Source organism: Nothobranchius furzeri, chromosome 14 (assembly GCF_043380555.1).
Source record: "Nothobranchius furzeri strain GRZ-AD chromosome 14, NfurGRZ-RIMD1, whole genome shotgun sequence".
Classification (NCBI taxonomy): domain Eukaryota; kingdom Metazoa; phylum Chordata; class Actinopteri; order Cyprinodontiformes; family Nothobranchiidae; genus Nothobranchius; species Nothobranchius furzeri.
In genome coordinates, this window is record NC_091754.1 from 30,959,172 (window position 1) to 30,983,173 (window position 24,002).

At 44.3% G+C, this 24,002-nt stretch overlaps 1 protein-coding gene across 1 annotated transcript; it reads right to left on the minus strand.

Moving 5' to 3' along the window:
- Positions 1-254: 254 nt before the first annotated feature.
- olig1 (oligodendrocyte transcription factor 1) lies at positions 255-3,420 on the minus strand. The gene is made up of 2 exons (XM_015965927.3): positions 1,523-3,420; positions 255-1,436 (listed from the first exon to the last, which is right to left on the minus strand). The coding sequence occupies exon 2, from the start codon at positions 1,401-1,403 to the stop codon at positions 636-638; it is 768 nt and encodes a 255-aa protein (XP_015821413.1). The 5' UTR covers positions 1,404-1,436; positions 1,523-3,420; the 3' UTR covers positions 255-635.
- Between the last annotated feature and the right edge of the window lie 20,582 nt (positions 3,421-24,002).

Here is a 24,002-nt window from a genome sequence, read left to right on the forward strand (position 1 = left end):
TTAAACCATAGGATACAAACACACAGCCAATATTGGTGAGATGTGGTTAAATATAGTTATAGTTTATAGTTTTATTCTTCTGTGATGATTGAATGAGGACAGATCAGGAGCCAATCAGATTTCTGCTGAGATCATTGTCCACAGCTGTAAGGGTCATGTGACCTTGAACCCGACCCAGTGAAAAGAGGACAATCCGACAGTGTGTAGTTCATGTGTGGAATGGTGAAGTAAATAAAAACAACCACATCATCGTCTGTGTGTAAAAACTCATTGGTTTTAATGAACTGAACCATCACATTTACAAAGTTGAACACAAACTAAACTCTCAGCCTAAACCTGAATCTCATCTGGTCCTGATGTCACAACAAAACCAGACACATAGTTAATTCACTCATTCACTCACTATTCAGATGAGCTCTACCAAGTGTCGAGGCTGAACTTTCACACACACAAAAAAAAGTCCTAGAGTGTGTTATGAGATTTATGGACAGTAAAAGACAGAATGGTTCCTTAATCCTTAATAAAATAAAACATAAAGATCAGTTAAACATTATAAACATGTTAAAGGTTAGAAAAATAGTTCATATCAAAAGTTAAGAGCCATAAGTTCTTTCTGCAACATCACCTTGGAGTTGTTACTTTGGGAATCTGGGAGCTTTGGACTGGGAGAACCTGGGCAGTCTGCACACTCCACAGGGGCAGACGGGGGCCCCCATGGGCCCTGCAGAGCCCCACTGCACTGGAGCAAGTGAGGCTACCATGGGGCCCGGAGAAACCAGCGCACATTTAGCTACAGGGGATGATGCTGTGGAGGGAGAGGAAGAAGAGGAGGCAGCTGAAGAAATGAGGGATTCATGTGTGAAGAGGAGCTGGCCAGGTCCGGTCATGAGGGGCCACCCTCCTGCAAGCAGCAGTCGGGGCACCGGCCCCGGGTTCACGCCCATCCCGACGCTGACCTCCCCCAGCAGCCGCCGCATCTCCTGCAGAGACGAGCCCAGGAGGAGGATGTAATTTCTGGCCAGAACGAGGGTGGAGATCTTGGAAAGCCTCCTTCCCGGAGCTGCTCCAGCCTGGTGGGACTGAGGGAAGGCAGAAGAAGGAGAGGAGGCATAGGGCACCATGACCTCCCTCAGAGCGTCCATGGCAATGTTCAAGTCCTGCATCCTCTTCCTCTCCCTGCTGTTGATCTTCCTCCTCAGGTCCTGCTGCTCCTCTGGACTCAGCTCCTTCTGGACCTTGGTGGATCTCTGGACACTCTGGAGGCTGAGCATCGGAGCAGGGTTGATGCGGGAGTTTAAGCTGAACCCTGGCGGGCAGTGAGGTAAGTCGTGGACCGAACCGGGACCACAGAGAGGAGGAGACTGCTCCTGGACCCGGATTGCAGCATTTGACAAAACATTCATTTTCTCCTCAGAAGCTCTCTGAGTAATTTTACTCTGTTAAGCAAAGGAAGTGAAGATGTCATAGAAGCTTTAGAAAACAATCTGCAAATGAAAGAAAAATCAAACCTTGATTCATTTACCTTGACAATTTATCGTTTGCCTGAAGAAAGTTGCCAGCTGGCCTCCAGCATAATGACAGTTTGTCCTCAGAGGTTTCTGTTTCCTCGAGTGTGTAAACGAGAGCTTCCTGAAGTAGCAGCTCAGTTATCTCATGTATCCAGCTGGGTGAGTCAAGACTCCCACCTCACAGGGTGGAGAAGTGAGCTAAATGCTCCTCTCTCAGAACCCCACCTCAGCTCAACTCCTCCCCAACACGCTATCCTCAGAATCCCGCTTCAGGATGTCAGTTTTGGAGACAAACCAGTAAAAAGCCACAGATCAGGAGCTTAATTTAGCTGAATCACAGTGAAACTGGGAAAGTTTAGCAGAAAATGACTGAATTTGATGTAATTTCACTCCTATTACAACAAATATTAGTCTACAGTTTTACACAGAGCCTAAAAATCCATTCTTTATTTATAGTTATTTTCAGGAAACATGATTGAGCCGAGTAAACTGCACACAAAAAACAAACCAAGTATTAATATGCTTACATTTAAAAAATGTTTGTTAGTAAATTTTATTTACTCTCTCACCATGTATCATCTGTTGTACGTCAGCTGTTGGTGAAACCAGACATAAATCCATGAAAAAGAATTTCATTTCCAGCTGATTTTTGAGTTATAAACGTGTCTGCATGAACCACAGTTAGATAGTTAGGCTTGGATAATTAATGTCTTAGTCTTTAAATAATTTTTACACACCACTCATATCCTTGATGAAGTGAAATTAATTGAAGTTAGTACTTTGTAGACTTTTTTTTTTTTACTTTTCTATCAATGTAATCACACCTTCAAGAAAAAAAATGTAGAAGTCACAACTGAACCCCAATTTAAGCAGAACATAAATCTATACATCATCTGCATATTATTGAATCCAAGAATGGACCCTAAAGGCTAAAAGTTTAATCCGAACAGGCCTAGTCCCAGAATTTGACTATGTTTCTAAGAACTTCACACATTTTGCTCATGCCAAACCGATTTTAGCAACATTTCAGCATACTTCCTGTGGATATCAGAGAAAGCGGCTTCTGTGGAGACATCTGAGTGTAACTTCAATCTGAGCAACAGAGAGCTCAGCCTGAGTAAAACTGCTCTTACCTTTTTGTGCTAATTTAATTAAGAGCTATAAGCACTACCAAAAAAAGAAAAGCAACAGTATGTGCTTAATGGAATGCACCACTAAGACCATTTAACAATTTGGAAGCCATTAGACCCCTCAGCTCTCTGTGAAGTGACAGAGAGCAGGTATAAGCACCGTTAGCCTGGGTATTAATTGTGTCAGAGAACAGTTTTGGCAAACAGTGAATGGTGGGGGGTTAATTAATGGTTTTGAGGTGGAGGTTATTGTTCAGTTCTGAGCAACCTCGCTAACCAAATTGGCCGCCAGAGAACTGGGCGCCGTTCCAGACAGGCAGACAACAGGCCAATTGACTCTGAGCACAGGTGAAGCTGGCCGGGGGCACAGAGCAAGGCTGGAAACCTCAAATGTGCCATTCATGAGGTACAAAAAGACCTCAGCATCACCCAGTCGCGATGTGAGCCTGGCCGGCCTCTCCTTGCCCTACACCCCTCCCGTCCTTGTGAAGCCCATCTGATGGAGGAGAGAAGAAAAGGCAGGGGGGAGGCGGAGAGGGACAGCACCGTTACAAACAGAAAGCAAGTTGTTTACTGTGAAAGCAGAAGGAGATGCAGGAGGAAGAGCCTTTCTTTCTTCCCAGCCGCTCCTCTCTTGTCATTGGAGAAGTGAAGAATGTGTGTGGAAGAGCTTCCCTTCCCCACTGGCGATCCGGTGGCGTCCGGCTGCTGCTGTGATTGAAGCTGAATGGACGGCTGCAGACGGACAGGAAAGAGGGATCTATGAAAAGGGCCAGGCGGATGGTCCTCGCACCTGCAGGAGAACAGAGTGCAACCACCATCATGAATGTGTGTGTGTGTGTGTGTGTGTGTGTGTGTGTGTGTGTGTGTGTGTGTGTGTGTGTGTGTGTGTGTGTGTGTGTGTGTGTGTGTGTGTTGTGTGTGTGTGTGTGTGTGTGTGTGAGTGTGTGTGATCTAACAATGAGACATAATAAACTGAGTAGTGAAAGAAAACCAGCCTTGATTTTTTTCTTGACTGTATTTTTGGATTGTTTTTGTTTCAGGGTGGGAAAAAGGGACACCTGCAAGGAGCCACACATACAAAAGTCAGAACAGAAGCAAAAGAAAGGAGCTGGTGTCCCCCAGAAGAAAGTACCCTGCCCCCAATGTTTTCTCCCCCACTTACAGGGGGAAAAAAGTGAGCTTGATTTGAGGCTGCAGCTCAGCATATCCGCCTCCAGCTTCCAGCTCCTTTTGATGAGGCTGGACCAGGGCAGGAGCACCGGTGGATTCAGGGCAGGGAAAAGACTAGTGTCTTTATGGTGGAAGGAGTACTATCCATCTGGGCAAGGCGATCCAATGATGGGTTTTGCACCTGGGATCTAAATGCCTCATCTGTGTGGAGCCATTTCCTGCGGCTGACACACAGGAAGACACCTCGGCCAAACTTCTGGCTCAGCTCACGCTCTTCACAGCCTGGAAAATACACCCAGAGGGATTACAAGCTTGTTTTTGTTGATTTGTTTGTTTTCAGGGTGGGTTCTGATGATGATTAGAAATGCACAAATTCTTATGAAAACACATATTGTGAATAAAATTCAAACTTAAACTAAAAAGTAAAAGAAAGCACAAATAAAAAGTACATGGGTACAACTTTACAATGAGGGTCCCTTTATTAACATTACTTAGTGCATTATTAAGCATTAATAAACTATCAAATAAAGTATTAACATCTGCTTAATAATAATGTTACTGTTAAGGCCCTTTATCCTAACCTTAAGGAAACTTAATAGTTAACACTATCGGGGACATTGATAAAGGGATTCTTTGCTTCCTAATGCTTAATAATGCACTAAGTAATGTTAATAAAGGGACCCTTATTGTAAATTGTCACCAGTACATGTTCATGTTTAGCTTTAAAATTTGGGATTGCCTTTCAAGATTTTTCTACTCTGGAAACCATTTCAAACTTTTTTATCAGGCCTCAAAATGTTGTTTCCATGAGGATTCTAGGCTAAAGTGATTTTTTTTTTTGTCTTGAAAATCAGACCAAGACAATCCAACTCATTGGATATCTCAGATATAGGATTGGAGCAATCCAGACATTCTTCAGGGCAGACTGGTGCACACTTAACACACTACACAAGGCAGGATTATCTGAAATAATTATCTTTAGAATCATTGCAGTAATCAGGTGTGTCCTTAAGATGATCAGAAGTAGAGGAGCAGGTCAAAGAATGGTATGGATTCTTGTGCATAACTATATACTACAAGTTTAATGTTTCTCCACTTATATGCACATTTTAAGTAAAAAGGAGTGCTTTCTGGTTGATTAAATGTCATATTCAACAGCATCACATTCGTCTATTCTAGCATATAAAGCAAAGACAATCCAACATGTTTCAAATCTCAGATTTATGACAGAAGCGCTCCCCATGTCCTTCTGAGCATACCGGAGCGTTCGACACACCACACAAGGTAGGATAATCTGATAAGATTTGTTAGGTATTTTTATTTATTAACCCTTTGATGCATAATGGTCACTAAAGTGGACAGGTACTCAAAATTGTTATGTATTTGTTTTTGCTATTAAGCACAGCTGTTGAAGACTTTATTGCATTTGAGCCCCTCCATTTGGACTTCAGTAAGCCAAGCCAACATATTTCAAGCTCAGAATGCACGCTGCCCACTGAAGTGGACATGTAATAAATTATTTGTAAATTATAAAATTTTACAGAAAATATTTGTTGAAATTTGTTTCATTCACACCTAAAGACGAATGAAAAAAAAAGTTTAAAAAATCATGGTTGAAGATTTCATAATTCATGCATCAAAGGGTTAAGTCCAGGTGTACCTCAAAGAAAGTCCAAAACACACAAGGGGTTAGAGATATTATTGATATTAGTACCATTTACCAATAAACACAAATAATCAATAATCAGATTTTGCAAAACTGGAGAGAAAAAAGAAACACACCAGTTGCGGGAGGTCTGTTTAGTCTCTCAAAGAGCTGGAGCTCCTCAAAAGGTTTTATTCACATATGACATATGACATAGCGCATTAAAGATGACCACACCCACCCCTTCACAGACAGCAAACTTTCCCAGGTTCAGAGAAATAGTTCCCGTTGGCTTTTTCCAGCACCCATTTGGAGCTGCGTCCTCTGTTTATTATTTTTTCATTTAATAAAACCATATTCTTATTTCTTACCTCCTGCCTGTGGTGATTCTTTCATGTGGGTCAGGAAGCTTCCTGCGATCATGACAGAATCAACCGGCCAAACGTCCCAATCCACGAGCGAATCACTTCCGCCCTCATTATCCGACATGTTAGCCCGGCATGAAAACTCCATTCAGTCAGTCATGGAACAACTACTCATTATTAATCAGTGTCTGCTCCAGCTTTACACGGCTTTCCGCCGGTTACACGTTCCACCATCCACCGCTGCTACTGCCGCCGCTCCATCTCCTCCGTCACTTCCAGATCCGCCGCCTCTGGGTCATTTCTGGGTCACCGAGTCTCCCACACCCGACACCTTCTCTGGTGAGTCCGGCAAGTGCCGTAGTTTTTTACTCCTTTGCCAGTAAGCCTTCACTAGATCGCCCGACACCTTCATTTCTGATTCTATAAAGATCTGCCAAGATTTTTGTTATTAAAGAACAACAGAAGATGTTTTCAAAAAAAGTTAAAGCTTTTTTTGTTTACACAACAGTAAATTTTGCACAGTGAATTGTAAATGTGACTGTTATGACAGCTTCTATAATTTTTGTTTGTTACGGATGTGATGTGATATGATTTTTGATTCTTGGATATAGCTATGTAATGCTCTGTGTAAACGCTCCGTTTTCACTTTCACTTATTTAGATTTTTCATGAACGCTGAAGTGTGTGGTAACTTACTGGTATATCATTATTGCAGTTGAGCTGGTATGATTATAATGAGCTCCTGGAGTTTGTTGTTGTTGGGTGTGTGTGTGTGCGTGTGTGTGTGTGTGGGGGGGGGGGGGGGGGGGGGGGGTTTGTAAAATATTTGTAATGAAATTGAAAGAGACCTCAGGAAGAATAGCTCCACACTATGGTGGGAGCTAACGAGGTTCTCAATACATAAAATAAAATAAAACATCTCATATATAGTTGGTCTCCTCAGGGGTAAAGCTCTTCAATGGGCTGAAGCCAGATGCCGCCAGCCTGGTTTTTTAGATGGTCCCCTTAAGGATTTTTTATCCGAGTTCAATCAGATTTTCGACACTCCGGAAAGTTCCGCTGAATTGGCAAAACGTATTTGGAATTCGCGCCAGGGTGAACAAACAGTCACTGATTTTGCCATAGATTTCCGCACCATGGCTTCCGTGTCCACCTTGGATGATGCCTCCCTTAGAGCCGCCTTTTCGCAGGCCTTAACCCATAACATCCAAGACCAACTAGCCTATTGCCAGGAACCAGAGAACCTTGAGGCCCTCATAACCCTAGCCACAAGGATTGAGCGACGCCTCAAGGAGAGACCTAGAACCTTCTGTCCCCGGTTCCTTCCTGTTGCTGCACCTCATAGCTCCAGACCATTAGTACCAACTCCTCCTCACCCAGAACACGCTGAGCCCATGCAGATAGGACGAGCCCAACTCACACCAGAGGAGAAACAGAGACGCAGAGCTGCTGGCCTCTGACTTTATTGTGGTCAGATGGGTCATATGGTCCAAACCTGTCCGGTTCGACCAAAAGATCAAGCCCGCCAGTAGCCCTGGGATTACTCGTGGGTGCCTGCTCAGAATTAAAGTCTCGGGTTTCCCTATCATGGTCGGTCTCTTATAATCAGAAGACTCTAGCAGCTACGGCGTTAATAGACTCTGGTTGTGAACGGAACCTTTTGGATTTTATGGTCATACAGCAGCTGAATATTCCCACTGAACCACTGGCTACACCTCTAGAAGCATCCTCTTTGGATGGAAACTCCCTCACCACTATCACACACCGTACTGTCCCCGTTAACCTGTTAGTTTCTGGTAATCACCAAGAGGTCCTCACCTTCTAAGCATTTCCCTCTCCACAGTCACCAGTCGTCCTGGGATACGAATGGCTTGCTACTCACAATCCCCAAGTCAACTGGAGCTCCGGTCTGGTATCCTCTTGGAGTACATTCTGCTTGTCTCACTGTCTGTCCTCTGCATCCATTCCTGTAGGAGGCCCTACGGACCACGTCCCTGAATCGCCCGATCTATCTGGAGTTCCTCCCGAGTACCACGACCTGCAACTGGTATTCATTAAGGACCACGCCTCCTCCCTGCCACCCCACAGACCTTTTGACTGTAGCATTGACCTTCTGCCAGGAGCCACACTACTATGGCGTTTAAAGCGTGCCACAACCCGTGCACGCGCATTGGGTCCACAGCGCGCGTGTGAACGGGACTCGCGAGCGCAAATATACATGGCAGCGCGCGTGTGAACGGGACTCGCGAGCGAAAATATACATGGCGAGAGGTCATTTGTGCACTGAGAGGGAGCAAACTGTGTCTGTGAGCGCACAAGGATGTGCACAAGTGACAAACCTGCATGCGCGCGTTGTCAACGAGCACACGGCAGAGGAAAACGTGCGCGCGCGGCAGCCTCTGTGCGCGCTCGGCAGCCTCTCTGCGCGCTCGGTTTCTGACTCCTGCTCGCTCGGCTGTAAGGGCTTTTGGCACTCTGGAGGCGTGGCCTGTGGCAGATCTTGTCTGTCCTCTGATTGATTAGTTCACCCCGCACTTTACCCTCTATCTATATAAAAAAGTCTGATGTTCAGTAGTTGCTGGCATAGCTCAGCTGGGAGAGCGGGTGACTCTTGCCCCGGAGGATCCAGGTTCGAGTCCGGGCAAGGAATATGTAGTAGACGTCATGTTAACTTTTCTTAATTTCAGGTATTTTACAGTTGTGACCGTTCAACTGTCATTAAACGTCCGAATGTTTGCTGGGCAGTGTTTTAAAAAGTGCACATAAGCTAGATGGTTTTAACCATATAAAATTACATTTTTTGTGATACTGGAAAAATACATACTGAAATAAAACTACTGATTGAAAACTTTATGACTGTGGTTGTACAATATATGACTCACTAATACACTGCAAACTCCCTTAGAGTGGGGCTTCCAGAGAGAGAGAGAGAGAGAGAGAGAGAGAGAGAGAGAGAGAGAGAGAGAAAGAGAGAGAGAGAGAGAGAGAGAGAGAGAGAGAGAGAGAGAGAGAGAGAGAGAGAGAGAGAGAAGTTCTTGCCTCATTAATGAATTGTTTATTTTTTTCAGTATTTAATTGACAAATTATTCTTTCAAATAATTAATTGATGAGTTACATAATTGTCCATTTAGAATTGTTGAATGGACTGAGTCAAGTTTGGTGCACTTTATATATTTCAAAACATGTTTTTTTTTATTTTAATGATGCATATAAATAATTTAAATGTTAATTTAATGAAATATTTCTATTTTTTCATGACCTCACCCTTGTTTTGACAAAAACGGGACCTTGCTGGATAATATCATGGAGAAACTATTTGTTCACAGTACATGGCTCAGTGAGGATCTGTGTAAAGGAGGAGATGCTCAGAAATCTGTCTGCAGATTGTTACAACCAAGACTGGAAGTGGTGGGCTGTAATAAGAAAGGAGACCAAACAGAGGAGTGGGGGTTCAACAACTGATTTATTTAACAAAAGTAAGGATTTACTAAAGCAAGTTAGTGAACAGAAAATGGCCATCTCAAGGTTTTACTCGGATGTCCCTCAGCAGGGTGCAGCACTGTTGAAGGTCATCTGAATGAAAGCTTGATATGCAGTTTCTTTATGAAATGGACAATTATGTAACTCATAAATTAATTATTTGAAAGGATAATTTGTCAATTAAATACTGAAAAAAATAAACAATTCATTAATGAGGCAAGAACTTTTCTCTCTCTCTCTCTCTCTCTGGAAGCCCCACTCTAAGGGAGTTTGCAGTGTATTAGTGAGTCATATATTGTACAACCACAGTCATAAAGTTTTCAATCAGTAGTTTTATTTCAGTATGTATTTTTCCAGTATCACAAAAAATGTAATTTTATATGGTTAAAACCATCTAGCTTATGTGCACTTTTTAAAACACTGCCCAGCAAACATTCGGACGTTTAATGACAGTTGAACGGTCACAACTGTAAAATACCTGAAATTAAGAAAAATTAACATGACGTCTACTACATTTTCCTTGCCCAGACTCGAACCTGGATCCTCCGGGGCGAGAGTCACCCGCTCTCCCAGCTGAGCTATGCCAGCAACTACTGAACATCAGACTTTTTTTATATAGATAGAGGGTAAAGTGCGGGGTGAACTAACCAATCAGAGGACAGACAAGATCTGCCACAGGCCACGCCTCCAGAGTGCCAAAAGCCCTTTTACAGCCGAGCGAGCAGGAGTCAGAAACCGAGCGCGCAGAGAGGCTGCCGAGCGCGCACAGAGGCTGCCGTGCGCGCACGTTTTCCTCTGCCGTGTGGTCGTTGACAACGCGCGCACGCAGGTTTGTCACTTGTGCGCTCACAGACACAGGTTGCTCCCTCTCAGTGCACAAATGACCTCTCGCCATGTATATTTTCGCTCGCGATTCCCGTTCACACGCGCGCTGTGGACCCAATGCGCGTGCACGGGTTGTGGCACGCATTAAACGCGATACACTACCATCCAGCAGGTTGTATAACCTCTCAAAGCCAGAACAAGAATCCATGTCTACATACATCTCTGAGTCATTATCCGCTGGTATCTTTAGACCATCCACGTCCCCACTGGGGGCAGGGTTCTTCTTTGTCTCTAAGAAAGACGGTTCCCTGTGTCCCTGCATAGACTACAGAGCTCTAAACCAAATCACAGTTAAAAACAAATACCCACTCCCCTTGCTTTCATCCACTTTCGACCCAGTCAACGACGCCTCAGATTTTACTAAACTAGATCTGCGAAACGCTTACCACCTGGTTCGGATCCGTGAGGGGGATGAATGGAAGACCGCCTTCAAGACCACACTCGGCCACTTCGAATACTTGGTCATGCCTTTCGGCCTCACTAACGCCCCAGCTGTATTTCAGTCATTAGTCAACTCGGTTTTCAGTGATTTCATCAATACGTTTGTTACGGTCTACCTCGATGACATTCTCATCTTCTCCCGTTCTGTTTCCGAACATCGCCACCATGTTAGGGCCGTTCTACAAAGACTACTAGAAAATTGCTTATTCGTCAAGGCTGAGAAATGTGAATTTCATTCGTCTTCAGTCAAGTTTCTCGGTTTTGTAATTGAGAGTGGGAGGTTGAGGGCTGATCCAGACAAGATCAAAGCTGTTAATGAATGGCCAACACCCTCTACATGCAAACAGTTACAGCGTTTTCTGGGATTCGCCAATTTCTACCGCCGGTTCATAAGGGACTACAGCCAGATCGCCGCACCTCTCACCCAACTCACTTCCATAAAACACCCTTATTCCTGGTCTTCGGAGGCAGACCAAGCTTTCACCACTCTCAAGACTCACTTCACCCAGGCTCCAGTTCTTTCCCGTCCAGATCCCTGTCCCCAGTTTACACTTGAGGTCGATGCTTCCAAATATTTGAGTGGGTGCTGTCCTCTCACAGGTCTCTCCAGCCGATCACACTCTTCACCCCTGCGCCTTCGTCTCCCGTCGCTTAACATCTGCTGAACAAAACTATGACGTGGGCGATAGGGAGTTGTTGGCCATCAAAATGGCTCTGGAGGAATGGCGTCGCTGGCTTGAGGGGGCAGAGCATCCTATAATCATTTGGACTGATCACAAAAACTTAGCATAGCCCAAGGAGGCCAAAAGGCTTAATCTCCGGAAGTCCCGTTGGTCACTTTTCTTCTCCAGATTCAATTTTGTCATCTCTTACAGACCCGGATCCAAGAATGTTAAGCCGGATGCCCTCTCTCGCCAATATGCTTCAGACAAGGACACAGAGCCCACCACTGTTCCACCCTCACCCTGCATCATTGGTTCGGTGTCCTGGGACATTACAAACAAGGTTTTGGAGGCTCAACGGACAGACCCTGACCCAGGTACCGGACCTCCTAACATGACCTATGTTCCTTCCACTGTTCGCAGTTCTGTGATTCATTGGGCCCACACTGCCCGATTTTCCATCCACCCTGGCATCGGCAGGACCCTAGTTGGTATCCACAGGAAGTTTTGGTGGCCATCTCTTTATAGAGACGTCAAGGAATACATCAACGCCTGTCAGGTTTGTGCTAGGAGCAAGAGTGATCATCAGCCTCCTCAGGGTCTTCTCTGTCCTCTGCCTATCCCCTCACGTCCTTGGTCCCATATCGCCTTAGACTTTGTTACCGGTTTGCCCCCTTCCAAGGGTTTCACCACCATCCTCACAATAGTAGACAGATTCTCCAAGGCCTGCCACCTGGTTCCCCTACAGGGCCTTCCCACCTCCACAAAGACCGCCAACCTCCTAGTGGACCATGTTTTCCGTCTTCATGGCATTCCCTCGGAAATATTGTCCAACCGTGGCCCCCAGTTTGTATCCCGTGTTTGGCGCGGGTATGCATCAGAGCTTGGAGCCCGTGTGGCCCTCAGCTCTGGCTTTCATCCCCAGATGAACGGGCAGAGCTCGACGCACCTGAACTCAGACCTGTGCTGCCCTACATCGTACCGCTGACCGCAATCGTTGGCTCGCTGATCGACACAGACGTCCAGCAGTGTCCTATGTCCCTGGTCAGCAGGTCTGGCTGTCCACCTGGGACATCAAGCTCAAGGACTCCAGCAGGAAGCTCACGCCCCGATTCATTGGTCCCTACACTGTCTCCGATGTACTTAGTCCTGTATCTGTACGTCTGCCCCTGCCTCCGTGCCATCAGTAAGGCCAGGGGATTTAAAGAGCAAGTCACCCCCAAATAAACTTTTTTTTGCTGATAAACTAAATAAATAGTGTCTAACTGTGCTGCAGACACGTGTCGTCAATAATTTGGCACTTCAGTGCATCTTAGTTAAAATTTAAATATTCTGCCTACAACTGGCAGTGTTGTGCCGTTGTCAGGTAAAAACTCTGCACTGTATTTGAATTTAAATCTGCCACTGCTATTGGCTAAGAGGTATGCTATGATGTAAACTGGTACATTATGATGTCACAATGCTGTCGTGAGCCTGTGTGTGTGTATTTGTTAGCAGCTCCGCCCTCTCGGTCTGCCAGGCAACAGCATTTGTTGCATTTTTCAAACATGAAGTGGGAGTGGAGTTAGACTCTGGTAGGGGGTTGACTTGCTCTTTAAGGACTGGCGTGTCCACACTCCAGCGCCGGTTGATACTCTCTCCTGGGTAGCTTCTAGCCTCGTCCTGAACTTGTAATATTTTTGCAATCTTGCCCTGCTTGTCCTGTTTTTTATTTGCCTGTCCTGCCTCCAGATCTACTACCGGATCCCAGCCTGAGTTCTCGTCTTTCCTGGAGTGTGAACCTCAACATCGTCACTCATCTCCCCTGGCCATCTGCTCTCCGCCGTTCACCTGCCCTGGATACCCGTCAGCCACAGCCCTCCTGCCTCAACCCAATTCTCCATCGACCAGACCTGACCAACCCTCTCCTCACATCCATCCTCTGTTCTGGCTCTGTAAGATCTCCCTTCCCTCTATTTATATCTGGTTCTCTCGTTCCTGGTTTCCGCTTCGTCGAAGTTTCGCCCTTAGTTCCCGTTGGCTTTTTCCAGCACCCGTTTGAAGATGCGTCCTCTGTTTATTATTTTTTTCATTTCATAAAACCATATTCTCATTTCTTACCTCCTCCCTGTGGTGATTCTTTCATGTGGGTCAGGAAGCTTCCTGCGATCATGACATCTGTTCCTCTGACTTGTTAGTTTTGCTATCCATGTCACCAATTCCCTTCGCTTAATTTTCTTTAATTTAATTTTCTTAATTTTGACCACAACCCTAAAAGAAAAAAGTCAAACTTCAGGGGGTGTCCTTGTTCCTCACAAGCATCACAAGGAATGCAGCTGAAAACTTTGAGTCATCCATAGTAGCAAGCATTTCTGATGTGTTATCATCCAAAAGTTCAAAACCACTCCTGGAAGCCAAACCGTTGAACGATGGGCTGCACCTGCTGCAGGCTTTTACATCCAAGCTGTCTTCTGTTTCAATGTGCAAAGAGAGTGTAATGAGAAATTAACAGTTGCCAGAGACTGATTTACTCAATGTGTCAAACAGGTGCAGCGGCAACAATGGAAACATAACAGAGCCGGAATTTCAGGGGAGAAAAAGCTGCTCTGCATCAAAGCAGAGACAGAGGACACACTCGTCTATTTGCTCCAAGTCCAGCTCAGTAAGGCTCGGCCAAAGACATGAGAAGATTACAAGCTGTTAATAAGGCGGAACCAATCGGCTGAAGGTCTGCTTTTGTCCTTCCCAGCATGCTTTGTGAGAGCTGGCCTGGGATAGTCAGCATTTGGTGCTGATCATAGTGTGGCAGGGATAATGACGGTGGGAGGGGTGTAAGGTTTTAGCCCCTGGGCCCTTTGTGAAAAAGAGCCTAAATGCTTCACTTTCAATAGCTGCACACGCTCAGCTGGTCACGGCTGTTTAAAACCAGATGGACTTTTACCACATTCATATTTCACATCACTAACAGCTCCACTGACACTTTCTGTCACTTTGTCTTTTACTTCTTTGTCTAAGAAGTATTTCCCCTTTGGTATTCTGATATAATTAGCTTTTTACTCTAAAGGGCTGCAACAGTAAAGATGAAATCTTCCATCGCGGTCATTTAAAATAACCCCAAACACACTGGTTGTCTATTATTATAGCAGATGTTCTTCTAGTAAACAATTCCACCAGGGATTTTCTGGGTGTCTGCTAATAGGAGGGTGGGTGTTAGTTAAACCACCCCCCTTCAACGAAGTATCCCTACACCCCCCCACCCCCACCACCCCCCACCCCCATTTACCCATGACAATGATGGATTCACAGACACTAAACTACAACAGGAATCCTTGTCCAAAGTCAAACACAGAGCTTCTTCTTCTTCTCACCCGGTGATTGGGGGCAGAGTCGCTACTGGTAAAGTTTAAATGTTCTGGGATGGCTGGGTGTCTTTTTAGGGTTTTATTGGTGCTAAAGGTCAAGGGTTAGTTACCATCTGCATGCAGGGCGGAGCGGCGAGTCCAAAGTCACTGTTAAAGTGAAAGCTGATTTCTGTATGATGGATGAGGAAACTTGTCCCAGAAAATTAGAGTTCCTGAAGAGAAATGTGCATGAAAAGGAGATGAAAATGATATGTGTGTGTGTGTGGGGGGGGGGGGGCTACTTTCTACAAAACAAACACATAGATTATTTACTGACTCATGATTACAATTTAAAAACCAAAATAATTTAATGCCAATTTGTTCTTATTTAAATGTTCTTCTCTGCCGGATCTTAGGAAAGGTCATTGATGTTGGTGGAAAACCCAGAACTTGTATTTTTACTAAGTTTTTTATTAATTCAGACTTTCTTCTGCACTAATCTGACTCTAAAACTCTGATGAGCTGTGTGACTTACTCATGTAAATGAGGATCAGCACATCACAGGTGGGTCGGGACACTCTCTGAATGTGTTTCATTCTCTGCTGGCTGATCCAGGACTAGGACACAGTAGACGGGTCACATCTCCCAGCTGACCAGAGGACTTTAGACCCATTATGAACAGGTGCTGAGTGTCTGGAGATTCCTGTTTACCAAACAATGATCAGTGGAGACAAAGACTTGATGGATTGATTGTTGGATCGATGAAAACTCTTCATGGCACGTCTCTCAGAACAACCTCAGTTTGAAGATAAAATCCTTTAGATTTCTAAAATTTCTTAAACTTTTGGTGCATCTATGTAAAAAACAAGTTCACCAAGTTTGACAGAAAGTTTAAACCTGTGATTTTTTTAGGTTGGACTGAATTTACATCTTGTCAAACCAAGCTAGCAGATGGAAGCGGTGGATGTAAGATGATTCTTTCAGGCATTGATGGACACATCTGTCAGCCTGCAGCGTATCAGCACCACCTCCCCCCTCCTCAGGAGGCCTCCTCTTTCCCTTACAACCTCCTCCTCCTCTGCTCATTCACCTCCTACTGTGCTCCTGCTCTTCACAGAATATTAAAATCCTCCCTAGGACCTGGAAAATCCTCTTCTCTCCTCTGAGGCCTCCACGCTAACCGCGTTTATCCCAGATGTCCCCAGAACTCTGGACTGGCTTCCTGCAGGGAAATATCAAATAAGCTTTTGAATAAATGTTACCGTTAAAGCTTATTTCTGCTCAGGTACGTGTGAGTCTGATACCGGCCACTCTGAGTGTGGTGCTAATTTGATTTATGAAACGGCGGACCCCAGGGAAGCAACAGCTCAGAGAGCCGACATATGTTGCAGCGCAACACGATAGCAGGCTTCAGCAAGTTGACAAATTGGGGTTGTAGTTGTTAAAGTGTCTCATGATGGCCTGGCTGCTGTGAAGGCAAAAATAATTACACAAATCTGCCCAGAAAAAAAGAAAAAAGCTGTTTTCCAGCTCATCAGCGATGCTTTAACATAAAGAAAGCTGTAAAGTCCCTGGTAAAGGCTGGTGCCTTCAATTTCTGAACAATTTATTTGCTTGTTTGTGCCGTAAAAAATATATTTTTAATCACCTCTATTTGTTTAAAACTTCAAAGTGTGTTAAATATTTGGGAAAAGAACATTTTTGGTTATAATTTCTGATAAATAATCTGTTATTTGTATGTTTTTTCTGCAATATTTACATATTTTTCATCCAAACACTTTTATTAATGAGAGTAATAACATTAAATATTAAAATGCTCTACAAATTCTTTGTTTGACTGGCTGGCTGATTAAACATATTATAGTTATTGTGAAATAGTTCAGTTTTAAGTGATTTAAGGAAAAAACTAAGATAAATCAACAATTGTGTCCAATAAAAATACTTTATCATAGTTTTAAGTACAAGTATCAGTTTAAAAAAATGCACATTTGAAACCATTCTAAATGCTGAAATTTTGTTTTATTATGAGTTACCTGGGCTGCACAGTGGAGCAGTGGTTAGTGCTGTTGCCCCTCAGCAGGGAGCTCCTGGGGTCACATCCCAGTCTGGGGTTTCTCTGCAAGGAGTTTGCATCTTCTCCCTGCACATGCACAGGTTCTCTCCGGGACATTTAAAGGTTGAGACTGAGACGAGACCAAGGCCATACATATCAAAGGAAAATAAAAATGAAAAACATATTAAAAAATATATTAATAATGATTCCCCTCTCACCCGCCACAGGTGGTCTCATCCTTCCAAGCTCGGGTCCTTGAAGAGCCTCGTGATTTTTATCTTGAGAGGTGCTATAGAAAAGATCTTTTCTTCTTCTTCTTCTTCTTCTTCTTCTTCTTCTCTACCAGAGGCCTGGGATCTTGAGGGTTCTGCAGTATCTTATGTGTTCCCAGAACTGCTCTTTCCTAGACTGAGATGTCTGATGTTTTTCCTGGGATCTGCTTTAGCCACTCCTTCAGTTTGGGGGGTTATTGCCCCGAATGCCCCAATGACCACAGGCGCCACTGATGTCTTCACTCTCCAGGCTTTCTCAAGTTCTTCTTTGAGGCACTGGTACTTCTCTAGTTCCTCATGTTCCTTTATCCTGATGCTGCCATTACTTGGTATTGCCACATCAACCACAATGACTGTCCGATTGTTTCATCATGTCTCGGTCTGGATCTGGAAGTCCCACAGTTACACCAATGACTGCACCTCTAAGGACTCAGCTGTAAAAATCCTGAAATTTGCAGATGACACCACTGTCATTGGGCTCATCCGGGATGGTGATGAGTCTGCTTATCAGCGAGAAGTTGAGAGGCTGGTGGTCTGGTGTAGTCAGCACAATCTTGAGCTTAACACCCTTAAGACTGTGGAGATGGTCGTGGATTTTAGGAAGCTTCCCACGGTGCTGTCCCCCCTCACAATATCCAACAGCCCAGTGTCAATGGTGGACTCATTCAAGTTCTTGGGAACTATCATTTCCAGGGATCTGAAGTGGGAAACAAACATCAACTCCATCGTCAAAAAGGCTCAGCAGAGGATGTATTTCTTTCGGCAACTAAGGAAGTACGGCCTACCACAAGAGCTGCTGATTATCTTCTACACTGCTGCAGTCGAATCCATACTTTGCTCATCCATCACTGTCTGGTTTGGGTCAGCCACAAAAATGGACAAATGCAGACTACAGCGTATTATTAAAACATCAGGAAAAATCATTGGTGCCAAACTGCCCTCTGTCCAGGAACTGTACATCAGTAGGACCAGGAAAAAGGCAGTGAATATTGTCCAAGATGCCACACATCCTGCATCTACTCTCTTCCATCTCCTCCCATCTGGCAGACGCTATAGATCGCTGTACACAAAAACTACCAGACACAAGAACAGTTTCTTTCCTTCAGCCATTTCTCTCCTGAATCTGTAGATTATTTTACCTTCCTTTTACTATAGTTTTTAATACTTAATCAGTATGCTTATGGATATGTGTGTGTGTGTGCGCGTGCGTGCGTGTGTGTGTATGTATATATGTATATATGTGTGTGTGTAAATGAACATGTGTGTGGGTATACATGTTCTTATGTGTTTTTAGGAATTTTTATTCTCATTTATTGTGGTTGTTGTATGTTTTTAGAGAGCGAACATCTACCGAAGACAAATTCCTTGTAAATGTAATTTTACTTGGCCAATAAATCTGAAATCTGAAAAATCACAGGAGCTTGGGTCTCTTGTTCTCTACCACCTTAGGGGGTGTTACCCACTTTGACCTTGGGGCTTCCAGTCCATACTCTGCACAGATGTCTCCGCACACAATACCAGCCACTTGGTTGTGGCGTTCCATGTAAGCTCTCCCTGTCAGCATCTTACACCCTGCAGTTATGTGGTGGACTGTCTCAGGGGCCTCTTTGCATAGCCTACACTTTGGGTCTTGTCTGGTTTTTAAACCATTGGTTCCAACAGTGATCTCATCACTCCAGAGTCTAGATTCCCAGTAGTCTTCCTGTCTTCCAGCATGGGCCCTGGCAAGATGTGCTTTTTTTGTGCGTGGGCTTTAGGAGAAGCTTCTTTTATGGACGATACCCATGCATGTCATTCCTCTCCAGTGTGTGCCGTATGGTGTCACAGGAAACATTGGGTGTTTCTCAATGTCAAGGTGCCTGGCCTTGCGAGGCGATGTCTTGCAAGGCCAGGCGCCTTGCTTACGAGGACACTGTCCTTCCTTGGTCAAAGAAAACAGTTAAATGGAACACACTTACATCACGTGACCACGGCGGGCACGTAACGCCACTTGACATGTGAGAAAATGTTATATTTTATACATATTAGTTTCAATATAAATATATAACGAGCCTTTTACTTTTTAAATTGTGTATATGTTTATTAAATTAAAAATATAAGTGAGTTACTACCGCTAGCCACTGAAGCCGCAACTACTAAGCAACTAACCAACCATAGAGAACTTCTTTGGATTTAAAAAAACGTTTTAAATGAGTTGACTTCCTTTTAAACTTGAAAATTGTCCCAGAAGTAGCTGCCGTCTTCTGATCCGCCGTCCTTTTGAAACTACTGCGGTGTATTGTGGGTAATTTTTGACCAAGGCTAGGTTACAAGACACCTCTCGTGTATCCTTGCTCAGCTAGCTAAACAACTAACAAACGGAGAACACACGCCTCGGTAGAACATGAACATTGGAACACATCTAGGCGGCTCCCGATGACGAATCTCCTAGGCAATCAGGATGGGGCCAAGACATCAAGGCGAGGTTCCTTGGCATTGAGAAACACCTCTTCACTCCAGTTTGGCTTTCTACTGCTTTAGCTAACTGCGGTGAAGTTGCATGGTGCTTCCCATCAGAAGATACTCCTGTCGAGATGTTAACTTCCGTGGGTGGCCTGGACGTATCTGTAAGATGGTTGCACTTCCATTTTTCTGACATTTATAGATCACCTTTGCTACAGTACTGACATGTAAAGCTTTGCTGATCTTCTTGTAGCCCTCACCTTTTTGTGTAAAGAAATGATTTCCTTGTGGGGTGACGGTGGCACAGGAGTTAAGTGCTCGCCCCGTAATCGGAAGGTTGCAGGTTCGAGCCCCGCTCAGTCTGTCGCTGTCGCTGTCGTTGTGTCCTTGGGCTAGACACTTAACCCACGTTGCCTGCTGGTGGTGGTCGGAGGGACCGGTGGCGCCTGTGCTCGGCAGCCTCACCTCTGTCAGTGTGCCCCAGGGCAGCTGTGGCTACATCGTAGCTCATCCCCACCAGTGTGTGAATGTGTGTGTGAATGGGTGAATGACTGATTGTGTTGTAAAGCTCCATGGGGGGTTCCAGGACTCTAGAAGGTTCAATAACAAATACAGGCCATTTATCATTTGCAATTTCTCAGATTTTGTGACATTTCTCTTTCATGTGGAGCCGTTGCTGACAGCATCAAATGGGAAGCGTTGTTTTTTTTTTTTTGTTAAGTAACGCCCTTTTATAGTCACCTGTTTGCTGAACACCTCTTAATGAATCATTAGACTCACCTGGTTGAATGCCTGTTAATTAGAATTTTGTAATCTTAAGCGTGGCTTTTCTCCTAAGACTATAATTGGGGTGTACTCATTTTTGCAACTTGGGCTTGAATGGATTTATTAGGAAAATCACTTATTTTGTGTGTGAAAATAAACAAATCTCAGTACACCCATAAATGGTCCAGTGTTTGTTTTTTTCTTCCATGAAAGCTGAGATTTAAGGAGAGCCTACTGCAAGGGGTGTGTCATACCGATGCTGCAGTGTGCAATAGACCAACCCACTGTAAGCTGGTGCCTATGGCAGCTGGAGAAGGCTGTTACACTACCAATGATCTTAATTTGTTGTTCTCTCATCAATGAGGCATGGACAAGAGCCTATCAGCAACAGTCTTCACCATTCTTGCTAAAAAAAAATCTGAGTCCACCCAGTCTGAGACCAAGACAAGACTAAGTAAAAATGCCCTCCATACCAAGACGAGACCAAGAACTTTAAAATATGGTGCCAAGACCTTACTCAAGAACTACAACACTAGTATTTAGTAATGAATCATGGCGTACTTTGACAGAATAAAACTTTATTAATGTTATAAATGTCCATGGATGGCTTTTGGCACTGATTGTAAATGGTAAATGTCCTGCATTTGTAGGTAGTGCCTTGTTAGAGGTTTACAACCCCCAAAGCGCTTCACAGCACAATCAGTCATCCACCCATTCACACACAGGTGAAAATGAGCTAGCTGCCCTGCACACTGACAGAAGCGAGACTGCTTAACACGGGCGCCACCGGCCCCTCTGACCACCACCAGCAAGCAAGGCGGGGTAAATATCTTGCCCAAGGACACAACAGCTGCATTCTCTGGCGGGAGTCAGGATTGAACCTACAACCTTCCAATTACTGGACAACCTTTTCCACCTCCTGAGCTACTGCTGCCCTACTGCTGATCAGTGAAGTCACTCATTGCCAAAGCAGTGGTGATATGTTGATGTCAGCAAAGTCCTGAAAGGACCAGTCCAAGGACTGAAAGGACTGAGTAATCGTTTCAGATCGTTTTTCCCTCTCCCAGAAATTTCCAAGATCTCCTACAGTGGAAACATGGCTATTGTCCATGTGTTCATCTCTTTTATATGTGGGATTGGTCTAAACCTCCAGTTTTTGTAAATAAATGCAGAATGTGTGTTATTAGCATTAATAATGTGACTCTAAATAACTCTGCAATCTTCTCCAGGGTCTTTCTGAGTTCCTCTCAGCTGCTCTGATGTCAGAAGTGTGTCGATAATGAGAGCTCATTTTCTCAGTGAATTTGATGGTTGTGGGTACGTTTAGGGGACAGGTGTGCGCACCATGCCACATTGGTCTCCTGAATGGCCTTTAGGAGGTCCTCATCTTAAAGTCAATCAATTTGCTGTCCACACAGCAGACAACTGGTCCCCACTGGCCCCCTCTGAGACCTCTGTGTCCTCCCTGAGCCTGATTCATGTCCTGCGCTCCTCCTCAGAGTCACTTTGATGTCTAATCCCATCCTGACTGTGTGTTCAGTCCGCGGAGCCGCTCGGGCGGTCATGAATATCCAAAGGTCTGCTTTACTTGACAGGATTATCCCTCCTTTCAAAACCACTGGGGACGATTCTTGAGTCACAAAAAACATACTCAAAGGATCTTCTGCTGTCTCGCTTTGTGTCTTTGGTTTTCCGTCACTCCATCTCTGGCTTTGTCCTTCTGGGTTTTTACCAAACACATTGATCCACCCAATCGAAAAGTTCATCAGCTGCCCTTCAAAGATCACAGGCACACCCACAGACGGGCACACACGAGGACTCTGGGATTAATAGCTATTTAGCTCTGAGATGCTTAAATCTGTGGTGAAAGCTGCTGAGTTCCAACACTACTGGTGGAACTTCTGAAACTAAAATAATGACAACTTAAAACTGTTCTCTCTCTTCCCAGCAGATCTAACTGTAAACAAAATTAGATTTTCTTGAGAGCTCATTGTGTAACTAATTATAAATACATATGCTCAAATTAATACAGACCAGCTGATTTAACCATCTAGATGACGATTTCAGATTTAGCTGAGGGAACGCATCATGATTCTGCCACCACCATGCTTAGCAGTTGGTTGAAAGCCTCACCTTGAATTCCTGTCACTATGTTCAATCAGCTCAATTCATGTCTCATCTGAAATAAAGATTTTGTCCAAAATACATTTGTCTTGTCCATGTGGACAGCTGTGTCAAGGCCTCTGCCCGCTCACTGCAAGGTGTTTTAAGACCATCAGCACCAAGATTGAGGTCTACAAACCCATGAGCCTGTGTGAAAGAGACAAAATCCATTAAAAATTCTAATCAAATTACATATTCTGTCATTATACTTCCCAGGAAAAAGGATCCAAATCATTAAAGGTCCCCAAATACTAAGACATGCATGTGCAGCCATGACAAGTGTCTAAACCTAATTTTCTAATGTTTTTTTTTCATGCAGACAAAACCAGCCTCCATGAAACTTTTCTAAGGATTAGACTGTATGCTGCTCATACAGTCCCTGTTAGTGCACAACAGTCCATCAGTGTTTTAATGCTGCTACAGACCCAGCAGCAGAGCAAACATCAGTCCCACGGGAACAAGCGTCTTCAGAGGTCTCATGTTCACCTCAGAGAGTTAAATCCCACCATTGTCTCTGACAGCTTATCTGTTTGTTTATCTTCTCCCTCTCACTCACCCTTTTTTCTCCATCATCGACTCAGTTTCTCTTTCTGTTATTCCGCCACCTTTGATTCGTTCCTCCTACGTTTAATCCCTTCAGCTAACACAACACGATACGCGGAGCTGAAAGGCTGTACATCTGTGCAGTGTTTTCACCGACGTTGAAATCCAGTTACAACAGAGTAGGACTGATGGCTCCCCTTCTGTCCACAGTTATGAATATTTAAACTGTCACAGGATCAGCCTCACACTCCCAGCCCCAGTGGATAAGTCAGCGCGCCACCAGCAGTGGTTGAGAAGCTGTTTATTCAAATCTGGGTTCAGGGATGTGAAGCCCAGCTGTGATTGGCTGCAGCGTTCAGAGGGAGCTCCTCAGTCAGCTCCTCCTTTGATTATCATGATGGAGCTGTGAAGCAGAGTCGCCTTTTCTAAAAGGTTCTGGTGTAGCTCAAGAGTAAATGTCCAGATTCTCACCTGGAAACATCAGTGATGAAGCAGTCCGTTGGAGCTGCTGATGTTTGAATGAGAGGATTGATATTATTGTCTCTTTTATTTTAGCACTGAAATTAAACCATATGAAATTATTAATAAATTATTAACTGATTATTAATTAATTTGTCTTTGTTGCAGCTGACATGCAAACCTATGAGTGTGCAAAGGGCGAATGTGTTTTTAACATGGATGCAGTATTGGGGGGGGGGGACTGGGGGACACCCCCACCCCCACCCTAATGATGCGCGGGTTAGGGGTTTTTTTTCAACCCGCAGGTACCGCAGATTTGAAAACGTCTGACCCGCACCAAACTGCCCCGCATCACTAGGTCTATTTTACAACCCGCGCTGCCCCGACCCGCCTCATTAAAAACATGTTATTGATTGAATGCACTTTTACTCAGACAAAGGTGTGTTAAACAGTCCCCCAAAATGGCTTTGGAAAAGGGTAGTAACATTTACATTTATAAATGCTAAAATAAAAAAAATAAAATAGTCATATGAAGAAAATTTAATTAAATTAGGGTTATTTTTGTTTGTTACCCTACTAACAGTGCAATAAACCAATACAAAAACAGCACCTAGAGCCCCTATTTGGTCAGACAAAATAGTAAAACATTTTACAACTTTTATCAAACATTTTAAAAGGAAACAAACACATTACCTGT

Bases quoted from the DNA above. Each gene is read 5' to 3' on its own strand.
- olig1 (XM_015965927.3), bottom strand. From the start codon at position 1,403: ATGAATGTTTTGTCAAATGCTGCAATCCGGGTCCAGGAGCAGTCTCCT.